Here is a 21,051-nt window from a genome sequence, read left to right on the forward strand (position 1 = left end):
AATCACATCCACTCAGATAATCACATGTACAGTGACTTCGATAGAATTACTTTAGAAAAACGTGTAAAATGTCTCACGCTGTTATCAATGATGATCCATCCTCCCATGTCCATGTCTTAGTCCTTTTCAGTCCAATCCAGGTGTGTGATGCTCCCTTCCAACACTTCAGTCCACTGAAGAAATCCTGTTGATTTTTACATTGTTTTATTGCTTTCATATAAAGTGAAAGCCCCCCCCACTCTCTCTCTCACACACACACACACACACACACACACACACACACACACACACACACACACACACACACACACACACACACACACACACACACACACACACACACACACTACACCCCCCCCCCCCACACACACACACACACACACACACACACACACACACACACACACACACACACACACACACACACACACACACACACACACACACACACACACACACACACACACACACACACACACACACACACACACACACACCTGTTTATCTTGACTGTTAATGACCACCAGACGTGCTCCCATCTTCTGACATTGTCGTATACTTTCCTCCCAGGTTTTCTCTTCAGTAGAGATGTAATAAAAGACGTCTCCAAACTTCTGCATCCGACACATCAAAAATAAACCGATCATCAGTTCTAACACATTGATGATATGATAACAGTCAAATACTAAACCTGAGTAAGAAATGAGCTGAGTAATGTTAGAAGAATGACATGGTTTTAGGTTTACAACTCAAAATATTTTGATATGATAAACCAGCCATGATAAATGTTTACTCAAATCCTTTTTTAAGACTACATGCCTGACAATGATGAAAATATCAATAATAATACACTAATTAATATTCCTTCAAAAAGGTGTACTGTGTAACCTCTCTCACCTGCTGTCTCTCTCTTCAGACGGTTTACTTCACTTTGCAACAGGTCTCTCTGCAGGGTCACGTTGGTCAGGGTCAAGGTCAGGTTGTTCAGTAGTTGGTCTCTCTCCAGGATCACGTTGTTGTATCTGGTCAAGGTCAGGTTGTTCAGTAGGTCTCTCTCCTGGGTTAGGTTGTTCAGTGGTGGGTTAATGGCTGAATTATCTGTAATGGGATGATACACACTGTTGTTGCTACTGATCATGATGAAGTCAAGTTATTAGCTTAGAGAAAGAAAATGTGTTATTATTCTTTACAATGAACATATATAACATTTTTACTCCACTTTCTGCATTCTACTTTACAGCTGTAAGCATTGATACACAAAGAAAAACTTGGTGGTAGAGATGATGATTATTACCAGTGAATTAAGAATTAGGCCATAAATTATGCCTCAATCAAGAATTTGAGAATTAAGGCAGATTTGATTTGAATTCATACTCACAATCCATGACCATGCCTGTAGTTCTCACTACTACCAGAACAAACAGCACAGTGAGACACATTGCAGCTGCTCTGAAGATGTCTCTCTCAATGATGAGGCCTCTCTGGACAACTGGAGGATATTGGAGTTTAACGTTAGTATGATCTACTTCAATGTTTCATTTCCAAGAACTCAGAGTGAATATTATATAGTTAAATGATCTGGGCTCAGAACCCCTTCATCTTGAATTTCTAGAGAAAGTTTCATGTGTCTGATGTACAATAATGTAGTTGAACATGTCTTTCAACATGCAATGGTGACTTTTATGAAATGAAAGGAGAAATAAAATACAAGGAGGAACCAGGCTATATAACAATCATAATGTTTCTTTTAACTCATTAAGACCTGAGGCCGATTCTACAAATGATTTCAAAATCAGTAGTTCTCACACAATTTTTCAAAAATGTTCAAAAATAGCAGATGTGCAAGCTCGCAGCATGGCACGAAGTGACACGCTGTGAGCTTGTAAATCTGCTATTTTTTCAATTGCCCAAAAAATGCGTAGCCATAAAAAAATAAAACACACACACACACACACGCACGCACGCACGCACACACACACACACACACACACACACACACACACACACACACACACAAAGGAAAAGGCACACACCAGCAGTGTGTAGAGGCGCCGACCACGGTGAGTGAGATCAAAGTTTACAAAAAGGAAGTCACACAGCTCGTAGCCACGATGCAAAACATTTTTGAATAGGCACAAAGCAACGTTTCAACAACACAATCTTGTTCATGTCCCTTGTAAAAATAGGTAACTGCTAGTTTAAATATCATGTGACAAGCTGCTCTAGTGATGATGTGAGAAGAGAGAGAAACAGTGTCAGTGTGTTCATGTGTACCTTGATCTCCTGTAGCCCGCTGTGATCCAGAGCCTTGGTCTGCTCTTTCATTGGCGTAGTCTGCCTCCTCCTCTCCTCTCTCCTCCCTGACTCCTCCATCGTTCCTCACACGCTTTGCTCTGACTCGCTTGCCAGGAGTATGTGAAGACATCTTAAGAGGAATGACAAAAAACACATGAATTTAATGTACATTTTGTCGCTGTTGGGCAGCGACGATATCAAACTTAGCACTGACGCTAATGTTATGAAAACAATTAATTTATTTCTAAAATCTATGTAGTGTTTTCTGAGGAGAGCATTGTGACAATAAATGAGTTCATATAGCATTTATCTAGCTAGTTCTACAGAAACTGCAGCTCTGTGAAACCCTCTTTGCAGAAGTTATTGTAATATTTAAAGTCCTACTTAGTATGTTAGGCTAAATAAGCAGTGTCATGAAGCATCAGGGCATTAATTCACACGTTGTGATGCATTGTAGGGCGTCAATTGGGTATGGCAAGGTATGGCATGTGCCATACCTTGGCTCCAGAAAAATAATAATAATAAAAAAAAAGAAATAAAAGAAGAAATCATGAATAGTAGCCTAATGCAGGTGTAAGACCATTGTGTTTGTATTGTGTTATAGATATAATGCATAGTTGTCTCCGCCAGGCCGAAAGGCATGGCGAGAGAGTATGTTTTGCCCCCTGTCCGTCCGTCCGTGTGTGTGTGTGTGTGTCCGTCCGTGTGTCCGTGTGTCCGTCATTCTGTCATTTTGTGTACAGCTAATCTCCGGCACCGTTGGCTTGATCGCAACGAAACTGTGCACACACACTCCCTGGATGACAGAGCAGAACCTCTGCCCCAAATTTTTCAAATTAGCCTTTTATAGCGCCACCAGGAGGCCGCTTTTTGCAAAACACACTTCTTGACAGTACTCCTACAGATTTTATCCAAACATCACGCAAATCAGTACACAGTATCTCTATAGTCATGTGATCAACACGGATCTGTCCAATTTTCCATATTTCATCCTGATTGGCTAAGGTTGGCTTCCAAAGTTTGCAGGATTGCTCCGTTTTCAACAAAATGCCTCAAATCATGAACGCAGCTTGCGATTTCCGTGAGATTTCACACGCACATTCCCACTAGGCCGAGGAAGAAATGCCACTTGAAAATGTTCAAATCAGCCTCATGGTGGCGCTATAAATGGACGATTTATGTTTTTACCTATAACTGCACCGATCTGCATGAAACTTTGCACGCACACTCCCTAGAGGCCAAGGAAAAACAACTGACCTGCATTTTTCACATTTGCCTTTCATAGCGCCACCAGGAGGCCGACTTATGTAAAACACATTCTTTGATATTAAGCCTTCAGAATTTATCCAAATTTCACGCGCATCGGTACACTTGATCTCTATAGTCATGTGATCACGATGATGTGATCACGATGGATCTTTTAAAATTTTCATATTCCATCCTGATTGGCTAACATTGACATCTAAAGTTTGCAGGAGTGGCCCGTTTTGAACAAAATGCCACAAATCATGAATGCAGCGTCCGATTGCGACACTTTGCACGCACATTCGCACCACATTGAAGAACAAATGCCACCCTTTTAACATTGCCCTATTATAGCGCCACCATGAGGCCTATTTTGCAACACTTTTCTTTTTTATATTACTCCTACAAATTCAAACATCATGCAAATCGGTACACATATAGTCAAGTGATCAAGATGGTTCCATCCAATTTTTCATATTCCATCCTGATTGGCTAATTCCGAACATTGCTGCCCCACAATAACCTACCTGACCTGGCGGAGACCTGTGCTCCGAGGAGCACTTTTTCTAGTTTTCTATGCATTTCGGGGGTTTTAGGGGGTTTTACCCCCTTTTAAATCGTCTGCACGCCAAAGGCGCGTGCCCAGGATAGGTGTCCCTTATTTTAATCTCTGGGAGTTGGCAACCCTAACCTTGCCATCCCTTAGCATTTGCTGAACTGACACCACTGATGTGTGAGCTTGGAGATCCATTGTCAGCTGTTCTTATCAATGATGGACAAAACTTCCTAACTCCACTTGAGCTGAATTTGGGTAAAGTGGTGATAATATAACACATGCAAGTATCTGACAATGGATAAAGTTACAATACCAACTTTGATGGTATTGTGCTGGTACTTTTGTTTTTAAAATATAAGGTTTTCTTCATTTCCTGAAAATGTGTTATATTTAAATTATATATATTTGGAATATTTAAATGCATTACACTATAGTCCAGGTAGCTCAGCCGGTAGAGCGCTTCCCTTTGGACCACAAGGTTGTGGGTTGAACTGAACGCCCACTCAGTGTATGAGTAGCACGGCTTGGGTAACTGAGATGTGTCGTGAGTAAAACCTTGGTCGCACCAATGTGTCTGACATTCATCAGGTCTGTCTTCTTTTCAAGACTGCTGTTAGTGAACAAACACTCTATAGCAATGAGTACTATCAGAATATAGAGCTGTTTAACACTTATTTTAACCAAAGAAAATTCCTTACCCTACCTTTAATAGACCTACATATAGAGGTTATTTTATTCAGCGAAAGCGTGTGTGTGCATATATGCACACGTGCATGTGAGTGTGCGTTATGTGCATGTGCATGTGCATGTGCATGTGCATGTGCATGTGCATGTGCATGTGCATGTGCATGTGCATGTGCATGTGCATGTGCATGTGCATGTGCATGTGCATGTGCATGTGCATGTGCATGTGCATGTGCATGTGCATGAGCATGCGCGTGAGTGCGCGTGGAAGGGAATAATCACAGTATATCCTATGCAAAAAACGATACTACACCACTGGGTTCATACCATGTGGGCTCTAATCCCCCGGTTCCATCCCTGGCCCACCAGACCATATTTTCATGTCACCCCTCTACTCTTTTTCTCTCTGTTTCCTGTTTCAAATAAAGGCTGATAGAAAAAGCCACCAGAAACTGCTTCAAACTGTCTGGGGTTATTCCGCTATGAATTGAATAAACAGGACCACAATGGAAGCAAGCCCTCAGGGCTTTTTGTGTTATCCTTTTACCACCATTGTATAATCGTACCACTGTACTTTTTGCGAACTGTTAATAAAATATTCAATCAATCAAAAAAAGTTACTTAAAATGACCCCAGATGTGTTTTTAAGTGAAATACCCCTTTATGTCTGGGATTCTGGAAACTGCTTCCTCTGTGACCCGACTGTAGATGAACGGACAGACATGGGGCATGTCCACGTTCATAATACAACATAATGTATAACAATATGTTATACATAGAAACCTCAATAGCTGTTTTAAGCAGAAATGAGAGAAGCAACCGATTTAACTGCCGTATTAGCACAATGCATAACATGATATGATTCCATAAGAATCTAGGGCTTTAAATGTGTTATCTATTATTTTTATTTTCTTTATATTTTTCATATTTTTTTATTTTTCATGACATTGTTTTAAGTTTTAGATTTGCTTCAAATGTAAAGTAAATGTATTATTATCATTATTATTGTTATTATTATTAATAATAATATTTTTAAACCTCCACACTGTATTAGAATATGAACACAGTCAACAGTGCCCTTTGAAGGGCTCAAGTAGTGACATTTTGACCTACACAATACTGTGAAGTATAATATAATATAATATAATATAATATAATATAATATAATATAATATAATATAATATAATATAATATAATATAATATAATATAATATAATATAATATTATATTACATTATATTATATTATATTATTGTATATATCATATCATATCATATCATATCATATCATATCATATCATATCATATCATATCATATCATATCATATCATATCATATCATATCATATCATATCATTTCATGTCATATCTCTAAATATGTTTAAATGTTATCAACACCCTTATAATATACACTTCATGGAAACCTTCATGACCTCCCAAAGTCTGTGTGTGGCACATTGACACGGGAAAAGCAAATCTGTATTTCACTTGAATTTTCTGACATTATCCAAATGGACACAATTGGACTCATGCGTCCGTTTGGTTCCATTTCTACACTCTCTGAGGTAGCGTTCATGATTAGAAATTACAACTAAAAAATATTAAAAAAAATATGTTCCAACTGAACTGTTTACATGAACACTAAATAAAGTGTGTTTACATTCCACAAAGCATTTAATCAGGATATAATGTGTTTACATGCACACAGTGTTTTAATACATTTTCTTCATCAGTTGTTTTCAAACTTTTAACTTTTTCATCCACGGCACCCCTGAATGACATGGTACTTTATGGCACCTTACATTTATGTCATATTACGGTATGGAAATATGTAAATCTTTCCCCCTAAGATACAGTATGTCACGGGGAAAACTTGAGAGAATATCTGTTTCCATTAGGACAGATTGAAAATAATTTATGCTTGACATTTAACCACTTGCACCCCAGCACCTATTCTGGGGGACAACATTCACCAAAAAAATCGAGACAAAAACTCACAATGTGTCGCCGTGTGACGCGCTGTGAGCTTGTAGATTGGCTATTTTTGCCGTAGAGATTTTGGTGTAAGTATAGAGGGTCTAAGTGGTTAAACTGAAGTGATATTGATGAATTCCAAACATTAGCAAAGTATTCTGCGGCACCCCTGGACTTGCGTCATGGCACGCTCGGTGCCAATTAACCCATTAAGACCTGAGGCTGATTCTAAAATGTACTAAAATGTCTTATACTATCCTAACAGTTTTCTGAAAAATGTATGTTGCTATGTCAGTGGTGCTCAAACGTTTTCATGTCAAGGACCCCCAAAATTATATGTATTTGGCTGCATCTCAAAATATTTTGTTCCAGGGACCCCCAGAAGTAAAGATTTGAGTTAAAAATGTTTGCTTTAAAATAATATATATTCAAATATTTGCAAAAATGTTCACGATTTTTCAAAAACAGCAGATCTCCAAGCTTGTAGCGCGGCACGAAGTGAAGCGCTATGAGCCTGTATATCTGCTGTTTTTGAATAGCCAACATTTTTAGCAAAAATAAATACAATTCCCAGTCTTAATGGGTTAAACCAGTGCTTCTCACACTTCGGGCTCTATTCAGAGCCAGATTTGAACAAACCACTAATTAGGGATTTCGGACTAGGCAAGAGGCGTTTCCCCGCAAAATTCGGTATTCTATGGCACCCCCCTCACCCGCCAAACACCTGAGCTACCCGTTACATTATGCATAGGTGTGGTTTGGGCGTTACAATGATAAAACCAATCACCGTGCCAGAAGCCATTGCCTTTAAGAGAAGACTGCGCTAGCCGTCATCCCGATCCAATATATGCTCTAGCCTATCTACCTGTCTGCACTGTTGCCTGGTCTGATTATTATAAGCCACATTGGGCTTGTTTTCCTTCTTCTTTTTTTTTTTATCCAAATACATTTTTATATTAATTTGTAGCCTATTGTGTTCACAATAAGCTTGTCATATTAGTCAGATCCGGAATAGTATATGAAAGCCATTTAAAATATGTATACTATTGGTACACACTGGCTGCTCCCAAATAATTAATTACATCATGTTGCGACAACGCTCCTACGTGGTACACAGACAAACAGTAGCACATGGGTATAATAAATTGGACAGTTTTAGGAAAGGTCTATAGCCTATGTACTCACGTTGGCTGTTATCGATCTATTTCCACCGTTCTAATGGATTCCAGGGGTGTGTAAACATCTCTGAAGTTGCTCCATAGTTTCCTCTGAAGTGACGCAAAGTTAACTTACATCCATATTGTCCCCGTTATCTTTCATCATCCACCTTTGTTCAGTAATCCCGAACAGAGCTAAACTTTAAGTTTACATCAATCAAAGCCTCTCAAACCCAGACACATTGCTGCGATGCGTATGTGCGTCGCCTACCCAAAATAACAGACATACAAGCTATCAACGGCGCTGCGTCATGTCGTGTCGACAGTTACAGATCTGTTATTTTGGGCAGCATACAATGAGGCGCGCGCGCGCCACGGAGTAGCCTATCACTAAACCAAAAACATTACATTACGTGGTCAACAACATACTAGACATGTAACTTGCTTGGAGCTTTTAATGCAGTGGTTCTCAACCTGTGGGTCGAGACCACAATGGAGCACCCAACGCCTGGCGAGCTTGTAGATCTGCTATTTTCACAATATTTATCTGTGGAACCGAGTCAAACAAAATGGGGGGGTCCTGTAATGGCAGCTTTTACATGTTACTTTATGTAAATTAAACAGATCAGGAAGATGCAGGACTCAGTTGTCAGGAACCAAACTCCATGTTTATTGTAGATCTCATCACAGCAGAGAGAGACTAGTGTCTCCCTCCAGGGCTTCCCCCATCACTCCCCAACACCAATGTCTTCCACATATTTATACTTGGCAGGATGGTACACAGAGGTATAACAACAGATGGTCATTCCTTAAATGGGCTTTATTCTATAACTGACTCGCACATAGTCGGCACGTTTGAAATAGGTTAGCATGAGTCGACTGTTTCTTAAAGACTTTGTTAGGGAGAGGAGTTTAACAAGGAAGAACAGGTGATGATTGTTGCATCTACTAATACATTCAATTAATCCATACCACAATGACTGTTATATGAATTTTATCCACTACATTCCAGCCCTTAGGGCATAAATATAAAGTATTTATGTCCTATAAAAATAGAGAAAATTCATAGAATGACAGGACATTATGCTAATTCAATGGGATACAATCATGTACAAATATTCAAAACAAAACTGTATTGTTAGATACACGTGTGATGGCAGTGACAAGCAAGCATTTCGCATATGCTACTGGTCACGTATCCTCAAACAGTGTATTCAACAATTCTACAGTAATGGTTACAGAGAAAGTCAACACCAATAACAATTTTTCCCCACACTTCACTTATGTATTTAAAAATCATAGGACCTTTTGGCATACTGTATCTTTGATAATGCTATGCTCTTTGACATTTGTTAAACAACTGATGCAGCTTGTAGATTTATACAATGTTTTGGAAATGTTATATCTGATCTGCAGCTTGTAGATCTGCCATTTTTGGGAAAGATTGCAATTGCTTCTTTTAAATACTATTATGGTGGTGTAGTTCCACACTACAAACCTCATAGCTTTATTGTATTACCTATTTAGTAGCTAGTTAAGACCCAAATGTACCCATCAGGTCAGGTAATTGATCCTTTGAAAAATAGAACTATCTCGGCCTGTCACCGGTCTCTGTTTTAGACTCCATATGATCTTGTTGACATAAAAGTCCTCAATCGAAAATTAATTTAATTTAATTTAATACAATTTAAATAAAAACGTTCCCTTAATAAAAGTGTTCCCTTACCCCCCAAAGTTTGTGAGTAACGTTCACGGAATAATGGACTGACCAATGGTCAAATAATGGTCGGAAATAAATGTTCCCTGACCCCCCACAGTTTGTGAGTACTTTCATAGAATAATGGACTGACCAATGGTTCTGCAGAAACCATCGGCCGGACCCATGATCCGGAAAGCTGCACACAAACTTTTTGCAGTAACATGTAATAATACTCAACCGAGGTACAGTTTAACCTGTCTTTATACTATCTCCATCAATCACTCAAAAATTGCTGTAACAATTTGCTTGATAACCATAAGTTCTAGCCTACTAGGATTATTATTACATTTTTTAGTTCTTTTATTTTAAATTATATCAACACGTGGAATTTGCTACCGAATGGATTTTTCATCACGTATGGCATTATCAACACAGCATGGAATTTTCTTCACTCGGGCATTTTCACTACATGGAATAAAAAATATAGAATTATGTAAAATTTCTTGCCACATGGGAATTTGCCTACACGTGGTGTGTTTATTTTAATCCGAGTTTTACTTAACATTTATCGAGCAAGAGCACAATAAGTGGACTGGAGACAAATAAAATCTGTTTTAAATTACCCGTTTCACATTATTGATTGAGCGCCTTTTAAAACTCAAATGTATTCCTGTTCCAGTGTTTGGTCTATCTTCACTCACACACAGACACACACGGCCCCTATCGCACCTGCCACCCCCCTTCCCCCCTGTCAGCTATTCTGGGGAGAGGAATAGAAATGGGGGAACCAGACTGATAAGTGAACTATTTAGTTCATGTGTGTGGAAATAGATTACAATACTGACTTACTCAAGTTCTATGACATTATTGTCTTTTCTTTTATGCATATTACCCCACCATTAAACAATATTGTTCTTACATTAATTAGTAGAATATAATTCTCAATTTTGGATCGGATTGTACTGCGATTTTTAAGGAAGTACCATTAAACAATATTTTTCTTACATTAATTTAGTAGAATATAATTTTCAATTTTGGATCGGACTGTACTGCAATTTTTTAAGGAAGTACCTCAAACGAATTCATTTTATCACTCTCACCCTATTTTTAGTATGACAATGAATAGAACTTGCAAAGTAAATTAAACCGTTCAGAACATAACTCAGGACATGACCCTCACCCTTTCATGGAGCCTGCTCCGCATGTAGTGAATTGGTGCCTGTTGTATTAACATTGTCACCTGGTCCGTATTGCCATGGAGCCTGTGGAGCCCGATGTGGGGCAAGGCAGTGGATGTGGTCCACCCTGTTCTGGATTGTTGGCCACAGCATTTCCAGCTGGCCCATAGTTGCATGGAACAGACCCTGCACCATATTGTTCGTGATCCTGGTCTGGGTGCTGCTGGTGCAGCCATGCACTCCTTTCGACAGGACACTCCCTCTCCATGTGGTCATCTGAGGCACAGTAATGACATAAGACCGCTATGTCATATGGCTCACTGTTTCCTCCTCTTCTTTGCCTCCATTCACGGCTCCTTTTCTTCCTATGTGACTCCTGATTTGGTTGCTGCTGCTGTTGTTGTTCCTGTGGTGGCTGCCGGTGGTTCTCATAGAACATCAACTGTGCTCTTTCCAATTTCTTCTTCCTCCCGTCTTCTTGTGAGAGCATGTGCCTCTCAGCGTGCAGTGCATGTCCCCACACCTCAGTGAGGTTCTGACTTTCCCATCCAATACAGGAAGTCATAACCCGGTTATGGATGGACGGGCGCAAGCCATTGATCACGGCAGTTTTTAACAAGTCACTGTAAGCCGGGTTGTCTAGTGTCACACCACAATGCTTCTGAAAGCAGTCCTCCATTCTATTTCTGTAGGTGTCACAGGTTTCATCAGCCCATTGCTTAGTGCTGTGAATTTTCGGCCAATCAGTGTGTGCTGGAAAAGCTGCTTTCACCCTGTCAAAAAGACCATCTCGATTCTGCAGCTGTCCAGTGATGATGTCATCTCTTTCTCCAGTCACATCAAAGTTTCCCCTGAGACGTAGCCACCTTAATCCAAAAACTTTGCGAAATACTGATTCCAGCTCTCTTGTCGATGGCCCATACATCTCGATCAAATCTAACACAGCCGTACACCAACGTACCGCGTCAATTATGGGGTCTGGAAGGTCCTTCACAATGTCATTGAATTCATCAGGTGTCCAGTTTCGCTGAACATGTACTGTTGCAGAGTACGCATCTATCTCTGCTTGCTGTGCCCCAGCCCCCGGACGGGGATGAGGGTTTGGATATGGAATTAATGGGAATAGGTTACTTGGACAGAGCGTCGCTGTGACATCTGGGTGTTCCTTGGGTGTAGTAGCAGTCAGTTGTGTGTCTCTCCTGCAGTTTGGCTCCTTCTGCCTCACATTGTAGTCATCAGGAGAAGTATTGGCTTGTAGATCTGCTAATGTCACCATAGTTCTGTCAAGGTGTTCTCGCAGTAATGTCACTTCTTTCCGTTGGTCGTTGAGTTGTTCTTGCTGTAGCGTTGCGGCCCTCTTAGCTTTGTCACGCTGGTCATTGAGTTGTTGTTGCATTCTCTTCGCTTTGTCACGTTGATCTTCCAAGGCCTTCTGTTGGTCGTCAAGTTGTCGCTGCATTTTCTTTCTGCTCGGTTTTGCTCCCATCTTCTTAAGATTCTAAGTGGAGTGTTTGCTATAACAGCAAAGCATCCACCCTGCTCACAGCGCCAATTGTAATGGCAGCTTTTACATGTTACTTTATGTAAATTAAACAGATCAGGAAGATGCAGGACTCAGTTGTCAGGAACCAAACTCCATGTTTATTGTAGATCTCATCACAGCAGAGAGAGACTAGTGTCTCCCTCCAGGGCTTCCCCCATCACTCCCCAACACCAATGTCTTCCACATATTTATACTTGGCAGGATGGTACACAGAGGTATAACAACAGATGGTCATTCCTTAAATGGGCTTTATTCTATAACTGACTCGCACATAGTCGGCACGTTTGAAATAGGTTAGCATGAGTCGACTGTTTCTTAAAGACTTTGTTAGGGAGAGGAGTTTAACAAGGAAGAACAGGTGATGATTGTTGCATCTACTAATACATTCAATTAATCCATACCACAATGACTGTTATATGAATTTTATCCACTACATTGAAATCACCTGTCGTATGTACATGAATATGATTATTCATGTACAAAAAGAAAAAACTCTGGAATGTAATGGATAAATTAGAATGCCAACCTGTTCTTCTATCATTTCTGTACTATCTAACTTTATCTGAACTAAGAAGGTTTAAACTCACAGCAGGGGTCTTTAGTCAACCACTCTACACATGAATGTGCTAAATGTAACTCACCTACAGCTGTAAATGGAACAGCTGATCTGAATCCTTCATGCTACTGTCACTGTCTCAGCTATGTGTATTTGTGTAGCTATGGTTGTGTCTCTCTTATATTTAGTCCATACCTTATAAGACCATTTAGAAAAGCCTCTTTGGTACAATGTGGAGTATAAAGAACTGTGGTAGAGGAGGTTTGGGAGGCTTGTGCCCCGAATGGGCTGTTGGTCAGGCCAGGAGGCCTGGCTCTGAATGATCTGTATGCTGTTGCTCTCTGCCTGAATCTTCTTAATAAATGATCAGAAACTTCACCTGAATGGAATATTATTATTCTATTACATTTGGCGTTGTCGGCAGGATCAATATTTATATTTCATAACTAATTATGATTATGGATACTTGATCAAAAGAACCTAAGGGTGAAGGACTTTTTGGGGAGAAGATTTTCTCAAAGCAGATCCGGACCACATCCAGACGATGGAGGACAAAGAGGAGACCGCCACAGAAGCAAGCTATGCAGAATCAACTTCTGATGATCTTCAACCAACACAGTCTCACTCCGAAGAAGGCACATATTGCCTTTTGGTCAGAACCCCAGGAAGGCACTATGTGTCGTCCATGTCCGCCCTCGACGATAATATGCGCCTTCCAGGGCACCCATAGACATTAATAGAATTCTTCAAAAGGCAGCCTGCGCCTTCTTAGACGTTCCATTGATAATACATTGGACTGACACACAACGTGAGCTAAGAGACTTGGTTGAAATGCACCAGAGCACACACCACCCACAAAAACCTGACAATATTCTGAGCATTTCCATATTATTTTGGTAATTTTTCGATGAGTATTTGTTGAGAACGGGACATTTGTTTGACGTTTCCAAGCCCATGACGTCATGGCAGATTACATCCGCAGTGTCCGTCACGGGCGTCATGGCTGAACTTCGGCCTTTTTTTTTTGCACTTTTTCCATTACACTCGGTACATCTACATTAACGTTCAGATCTCAAATATAAAGTGCTTACCTAATGGCCACGGATGTTACAATTCTGTACGGGTCCTCAAAAATACCCGTATCTTTTGTATTGTTCAATAAAAAGCATTTTAATCCGATTGGTGACCATTTTCTTCATGCTTTTTACTGCGCGACCCTATTGGTTGGGAGGTGTATTGCACTCTGATACATTATAACTCTGTGAGAAAATGGCAGCCAATCGGATTAAAATGCTTTTTATTGAACAACACGGAATATACGGGTATTTTTGAGGTACCGTACATAATTGTAACGTCCGTGGCCATGGGTTAAGCACTGTATAGTTGAAATCTAAACGTTTATGTAGATGTGCGGGCAGTAAATGGAAAAAGTGCAAACATCAGGTTGAAGTTTCGTCAGGGCTACTATGAAACCGAACTTTCTTCCCACCATATAAATGCTGCTACTATCTATCTATCTATCTATCTATCTATCTATCTATCTATCTATGTGTTTAACACAGGGGTTTTCTGTTCAAGGCCAGGCAATCACCTTTTTGAATGTTGTTGATGCTGTTAATATATCCCGAATCAAATAATAATAATAATAATAATAATATTAATAATAATAATAATAATAATAATGAATAATAAATAATTGTGCTTAGATAATTTAGAATGTTAAATGCAGGGCTTTTCTGTTGAGGACCAGGCCGGCACAACCTTGAAATAGCCTAGTTACCATACATATTAAACCTATTTCTAATTAAAATATATATTATCTAACTCTTAACCGCTAATTCCTGGTGCATACTAGAATACGCCTACTACATCCGGATCGTGATGTAGACAGTTTCCGTATCCGCTAGACCGGATACAGACCACTTCTGCACTGCACACTGCACTGTTGTTGTTGTTGTTGTTGTTGTTGTATGTAACTTCTTCTCAGGGTAAGTGAAGTCTGTTCTATGTGTATGCATTTATAAGATATAAATCGTTAAATATACACCACGAAATGATAGAACCAGGCCATGGCGTCATTGTTCACATGTTAGTATATAGCAAGTTGTTTGATCTGGACAAGTTAAAGAAGACTATAAGTTTGGTTGGACCTTGCTAAGCTAACCAGCCAAAACAACGCGCCGCACTACGATGCACCAGTAAATATCGTACTTCTCCTGTACAAATGCAACATATAGGGTGCTTACCCGGTTGCCCCAAATGTTAACTAGCAGTCCGGAGTCTTTGTGCAATGTATTAGTCCATGTTTTTCAATAAAGAAGTGTTTTAATCCCGTCTGTGGCCGAACGCCATTCCCCCCCTCCTTTATTCCCCTTTACCTTGAGTGTAATTCCGGCTTTGACCTGATGCGCCCCGTCACTACCGCCATTGGGAACTTCCAACAGAATCGTCCACAGACGGGATTAAAACACTTCTTTATTGATACTTACGGTCTAATACATTGCACAAAGACTCCGGACCGCTTATTAACATTTAGGGCAACCGGGTAAGCACCATGTGTATATTTTTTGTACATTTACGGGCTTTACTGGTGAATGTCCAGCATTGTAAGTCAGCTATTTTCAACATGAATTAAAACGGAATGCAATATTGTAGGGCAGGGGTCTTCAACCTTTTCAGGCCAAGGACCCCCTTAACTGAGAGAGAGATGAAGCAGGTACCCCCTAGCTGAGAGAGCTATGAAGCAGGGACCCCCTAACTGAGAGAGAGATGAAGCAGGGACCCCCTAACTGAGAGAGAGATGAAGCAGGGACCCCCTAGCTGAGAGAGCTATGAAGCAGGGACCCCCTAACTGAGAGAGAGATGAAGCAGGGACCCCCTAACTGAGAGATAGATGAAGCAGGGACCCCCTAACTGAGAGAGCTATGAAGCAGAAGCAGGTACCCCCTAGCTGAGAGAGCTATGAAGCAGGGACCCCCTAACTGAGAGAGAGATGAAGCAGGGACCCCCTAACTGAGAGAGAGATGAAGCAGGGACCCCCTAGCTGAGAGAGCTATGAAGCAGGGACCCCATAACTGAGAGAGAGATGAAGCAGGGACCCCCTAACTGAGAGAGAGATGAAGCAGGGACCCCCTAGCTGAGAGAGCTATGAAGCAGAAGCAGGGACCCCCTAACTGAGAGAGAGATGAAGCAGGGACCCCATAACTGAGAGAGAGATGAAGCAGGGACCCCCTAACTGAGAGAGAGATGAAGCAGGGACCCCCTAACTGAGAGAGAGATGAAGCAGGGACCCCCTAGCTGAGAGAGCTATGAAGCAGGGACCCCCTAACTGAGAGAGAGATGAAGCAGGGACCCCCTAACTGAGAGATAGATGAAGCAGGGACCCCCTAACTGAGAGAGAGATGAAGCAGGGACCCCCTAACTGAGAGAGAGATGAAGCAGGGACCCCCTAACTGAGAGAGAGATGAAGCAGGGACCCCCTAACTGAGAGAGAGATGAAGCAGGGACCCCATAACTGAGAGAGAGATGAAGCAGGGACCCCCTAACAGAGAGAGAGATGAAGCAGGGATCCCATAACTGAGAGAGAGATGAAGCAGGGACCCCCTAACTGAGAGAGAGATGAAGCAGGGACCCCCACTGTATATAACATACAGTTGTGTTGCAGATTAACGCTTTTCATAGATGTTGGATTCATGTTAATGTGTATTTTCAGACATTTAACCACTTAAACCGCCAATACTTAGTCAACTTTCACTCTGTACTTGGTCTGCTCTTTTTTCCCCTCTTTGCCGAAAATAGCAGATCTACAAGCTCACAACTCCTCGCAGCGTGAGGCGCTGTGAGCTTGTATATCTGCTATTTTTGGCTAAAGTTGTCCTTAGAATAGGGATGCTAGGGTTCAAGTGGTTAATGTAAAAGACAATGATCCTATCGCACAGAGATTTGGCGGACCCCCTGTAGCAACAGGACTACCCCCCTGTAGTCCTGATAAATGGTTACTCTCTCCTGATTTTCTGTTTCTCTCTTTGAAGATTTTAATATGCAGAGGTTTGAGGACCTTCTATGGCAGTGGTTCTCAACCTGTGGGTTGTGACCCCAGGGGGCTCCCCACATTATTTTGGGGGAGTCCCCAGATGACAGTGAAGTGACAATTAAGGACTTTTAAGACCTTTTTAATACCAAAGAAAATGACAAAGAAAAAAGACCATTACTGCATTCAAAGTAATCAACAGACTATTCTATTAAAACAGGTAAAACATTGGCCAAATTGGCAAATAATGTAAGAAAAAGGCAACAATTATGAAAATAGTCGATCTACAAGTTCACAACGCATCGTAACGCGGGGCGTTGTGAGCTTGTAGATCTGCTATTTTCATAATATTTATCTGTGGAACCGAGTCAAACAAAATGTATTTAATATCTGTACGTTCTCACTGATAAATATGTTATGTGTGTCCCATTAATCTTCCTTAACCTTAACCTTAACTTCCTTAACCAAACTGTTTGTTTGTTATTCTATTTAACCAGGAATAGTTTGGTGACCACCGGAGAGACGGGTGACAGCCGGAATGTAGACGGCATCCGGGAGCAGTATGGGTTGGCGCCCCAGCCTGTGTCTTCCGTTCCGAACAAATCCACGGTGAGGCCTTTAAGGAGGGCCATTCAAGCAAGCCGCAAGGGGAGCCTGCAGTACCACCACGGGCCAAGAAACCATCACGCCAGAATGAAATGTTTGGAGTGGGGGAGTCTGGTGCAACGCTCAGGTCCTGGACCTGGTGAGGAGGAGCCCGGCCAGGAGGCCATCCACAGAGCCTAGCTAGCCCCTCCACGTGCAGAGCCTCTCTTCTCCCCCAGTGCCGGCAGAGTAGTTCCGGACAAGCGGATTGAGTGCCCTGCGATACTGGAACACTTTCTTTTGACAGACTGTTTCCCATATATTGGATTACCTCCGTTCGTGTGGATTATTTATACCCCTATTCGTTGATATACATTGTGGATTTGACCTTTAGTCAGCCATATGCATGCACTCTATTCAGGAAGGCAAAGGGCAGTGCCAGTTTCATCCCCTTTGCCATTGGGCTCCTTAATAAACCCTGATCCACCTCACCTGGTCGAACTGGACTTGCTTGCTAGACCCCCCACGCACACGCACACAGGCACCTGGATGGACTCTGTGCTAATCATTCCATGGACTTGCATACATACATGCACGCACACATGTCATACACAAACACATTCTGGGTGCTCCACCACAAGTGTGGAGAGGACATTGCTTTCTTTTAAAGTCTCTTTTAAATTTAGAATTTTATCTTTTATAGAATTGAAGTACTTTGCTAGGTGTTTTGATCTTATCTAATCTAATCATTATTAGCATACTTATAATGCCATATGATCTTCTTTATAAACCTGTATAATTATAGTCATAAGAACTAATAAATACTCATAATGCTTTATAACAATAAGCATGTCACAATATACAGCATTCTATAAGGACTTATACGGTCAAGTATAAATGCAATGTTATATGCTTGTAGCACTATAATTACAATTACATTATAAATAAGTATAAGCACTCCTAATGTAATCAGAACACTGTAGTCATATGGTCAAGTATTATGATACTTTATAATTACTGGTCACTCACTGACTTTTTTTCCTTTGACCAGGATCATAGGCTTACTATAGTTCATTGTGTATTCTTAGATACAGATGCTGAGTGATAATACTATGGAGAGTTCTTCTGCATGCACATCAGCTATTTTTGCAATGTTTTAGTTAAAAGAGAAATTAAAAAGAAAATCTATGTTCATCACAATATTTGGTCCAATGTGTTATGTATGCATGTATGTTTATCTATCTAAACTGTTTGTTCACAAATGACACGTATGTTATTTAGATTTGAACGATTAACTTTGTCCTGCAATTTGGTGAAATAAAAATTCTGCTTTTTGAATTGGATTGGAGTGATTGAATTCAACATAGTATATTATTATTAAATATATAGTATTTAGACTACAGCTCAGGGCTTGTTTCCATTAAGATCTTGTGCATTCAATTCATAGATACATACATATAAAGACAAACAATGATATAGCCTACAGTAATATGCTAAACATATCATACGAGTAGTAATAAGACAGAAAGATATGTACTGTAAACAGTTTGGAGTTTGTTTCCGGTGATGAGCTTAGACTTTCTACAGGGGCCAGTTACAATTTGCAGTCTTTTGGAAGAGGGTAAGTCCTCCACTTTGCTAATCCCATCGGTAGGTACATAAAGGGCATGACCTTTACACCATATAATAATAATAATAGTAATAATAATAAAGACAATTAAGAGAACCGTATGTCCGTGTGTGAGGAGAGTTATATAGGCGCGTTCGGGCTGAGGAGCTGATTAAGAATCCATTGTCCGATCGTGTTGGCGCCCCCTAGTGGCCAAGTTATTCAAGAAGGCCCGTAACCCTAGTTTTCATAACCACATGTTTGTGTGCGAGGAGAGTTATATAGGCGCGTTCGGGCTGAGGAGCTAATTAAGAATCCATTGTCCGATCGTGTTGGCGCCCCCTAGTGGCCAAGTTATTCAAGAAGGCCCGTAACCCTAGTTTTCAGAACCACATGTTTGTGTGTGAGGAGAGTTATATAGGCGCGTTTGGGCTGAGGAGCTAATTAAGAATCCATTGTCCGATTGTGTTGGCGCCCCCTAGTGGCCAAGTTATTTAAGAAGGCCCGTAACCCTAGTTTTCAGAACCACATGTTCGTGTGTGAGGAAAGTTATATTGGCGCGTTCGGGCTGAGGTGCAGATCCATAATCCGTTGTCCGATTGTGTTTTCGCCCCCTAGTGGCCGAGATAATAGTGAATTTTTTTTCAAAAAGAGTAAAAACAAAATCGGACACCAGATTACGCATCAGCGTGCCGCCCCGAACGCGCTCGTATAACTCTCCTTGCACACGGCCTTACCGTTCTCCTTAATTGGCTGGGGTCTAATCTCAATGTATTTCGCGCAATAACACAATATATCTCCATAACGATACGTTTTCAGAATCTGCCGTTCGGATATGTTGTACAACTCGCAGAGACGCACGCGTGGATGTCTTGTTTGTCCCGCTACGACACTTCTAACGTTTGCTTCTGACACTGTCGCAAGGTACATAGAGGCGTAAAACGTTGACCCATACTGAGAGACAAAGTCAGAAATAAAAAAATTGTCGTAGAGGGACAAACAAGATATCCACACGTGCGTCTCGGTGAGCTGAACAACATATCCGAACATTGGACTCTAAGTCCTTATTGTATTCGAGATATTAAGCGAGATAGGCTAACCAATTAGCTATCAATTAAGAGAACCGTATGTCCGTGTGTGAGGAGAGTTATACGAGCACGTTCGGGGCGGCGCGCTGATGCGTAATCTGGTGTCCGATTTTGTTTTTACTCTTTTTGAACAGTTTTTCACTATTATCTCGGCCACTAGGGGGCGAAAACACAATCGGACAACAGATTCTGGATCTGCTCCCCCCGCGGCATCCCCTGCGGTCACCCCTCCCCACGGGCAACCCCCCGCACACCCCCCCGTCGCGGAACCCCCCGGGTTCCGTCGCAAACACACACACACACACACGCATGCGCAGTTCCGTTCTGTACTGTACTGTACTGTACGTACTGTACTGTACGGTACTGTACTGTACTGTACGGACTGTACGTACTGTACGTACTGTACGTACTGTACTGTACTGTACGGTCTGTACGGTCTGTACTGTACTGTACATACTGTACTGTACTGTACTGTACTGTACTGTACTGTACTGTACTGTACTGTACTGTACGGTCTGTACTGTACTGTACTGTACTGTACTGTACTGTACTGTACTGTACTGTACTGTACGGTCTGTACGGTCTGTACTGTACTGTACTGTACATACTGTACTGTACGGTACGGTACTGTACTGTACTGTACTGTACTGTACGGTACTGTACTGTACTGTACGGACTGTACGTACTGTACTGTACTGTACTGTACGGTCTGTACGGTCTGTACTGTACTGTACATACTGTACTGTACTGTACTGTACTGTACTGTACTGTACTGTACTGTACTGTACGGTCTGTACTGTACTGTACTGTACTGTACTGTACGTACTGTACTGTACTGTACTGTACTGTACTGT

At 41.1% G+C, this 21,051-nt stretch overlaps 2 protein-coding genes across 2 annotated transcripts in view; both read right to left on the bottom strand.

Annotated features, from left to right (window-relative positions):
• The window catches only part of LOC308087355 (uncharacterized protein), a 77,705-nt gene that overhangs the window by 445 nt on the left and 56,209 nt on the right, over window positions 1-21,051 (bottom strand). The gene's annotated exons all lie outside the window — the stretch shown is intronic.
• The window catches only part of LOC308081933 (uncharacterized protein), a gene marked incomplete at its 3' end in the record, with an annotated part of 33,970 nt that continues 13,035 nt past the window's right edge, over window positions 117-21,051 (bottom strand). The window contains exons 2-5 of the mRNA XM_080423549.1: window positions 2,275-2,425; window positions 1,379-1,489; window positions 898-1,098; window positions 117-184 (exon numbers count right to left, since the gene is read on the bottom strand). Coding sequence (XP_080279675.1) covers window positions 117-184; window positions 898-1,098; window positions 1,379-1,489; window positions 2,275-2,425 — 531 coding nt within the window. The remainder of the gene's footprint in view (window positions 185-897; window positions 1,099-1,378; window positions 1,490-2,274; window positions 2,426-21,051) is intronic.

This window comes from Gymnoscopelus braueri (genome assembly GCF_963280865.1).
Source record: "Gymnoscopelus braueri genome assembly, chromosome: 1".
Taxonomy (NCBI): Eukaryota; Metazoa; Chordata; class Actinopteri; order Myctophiformes; family Myctophidae; genus Gymnoscopelus; species Gymnoscopelus braueri.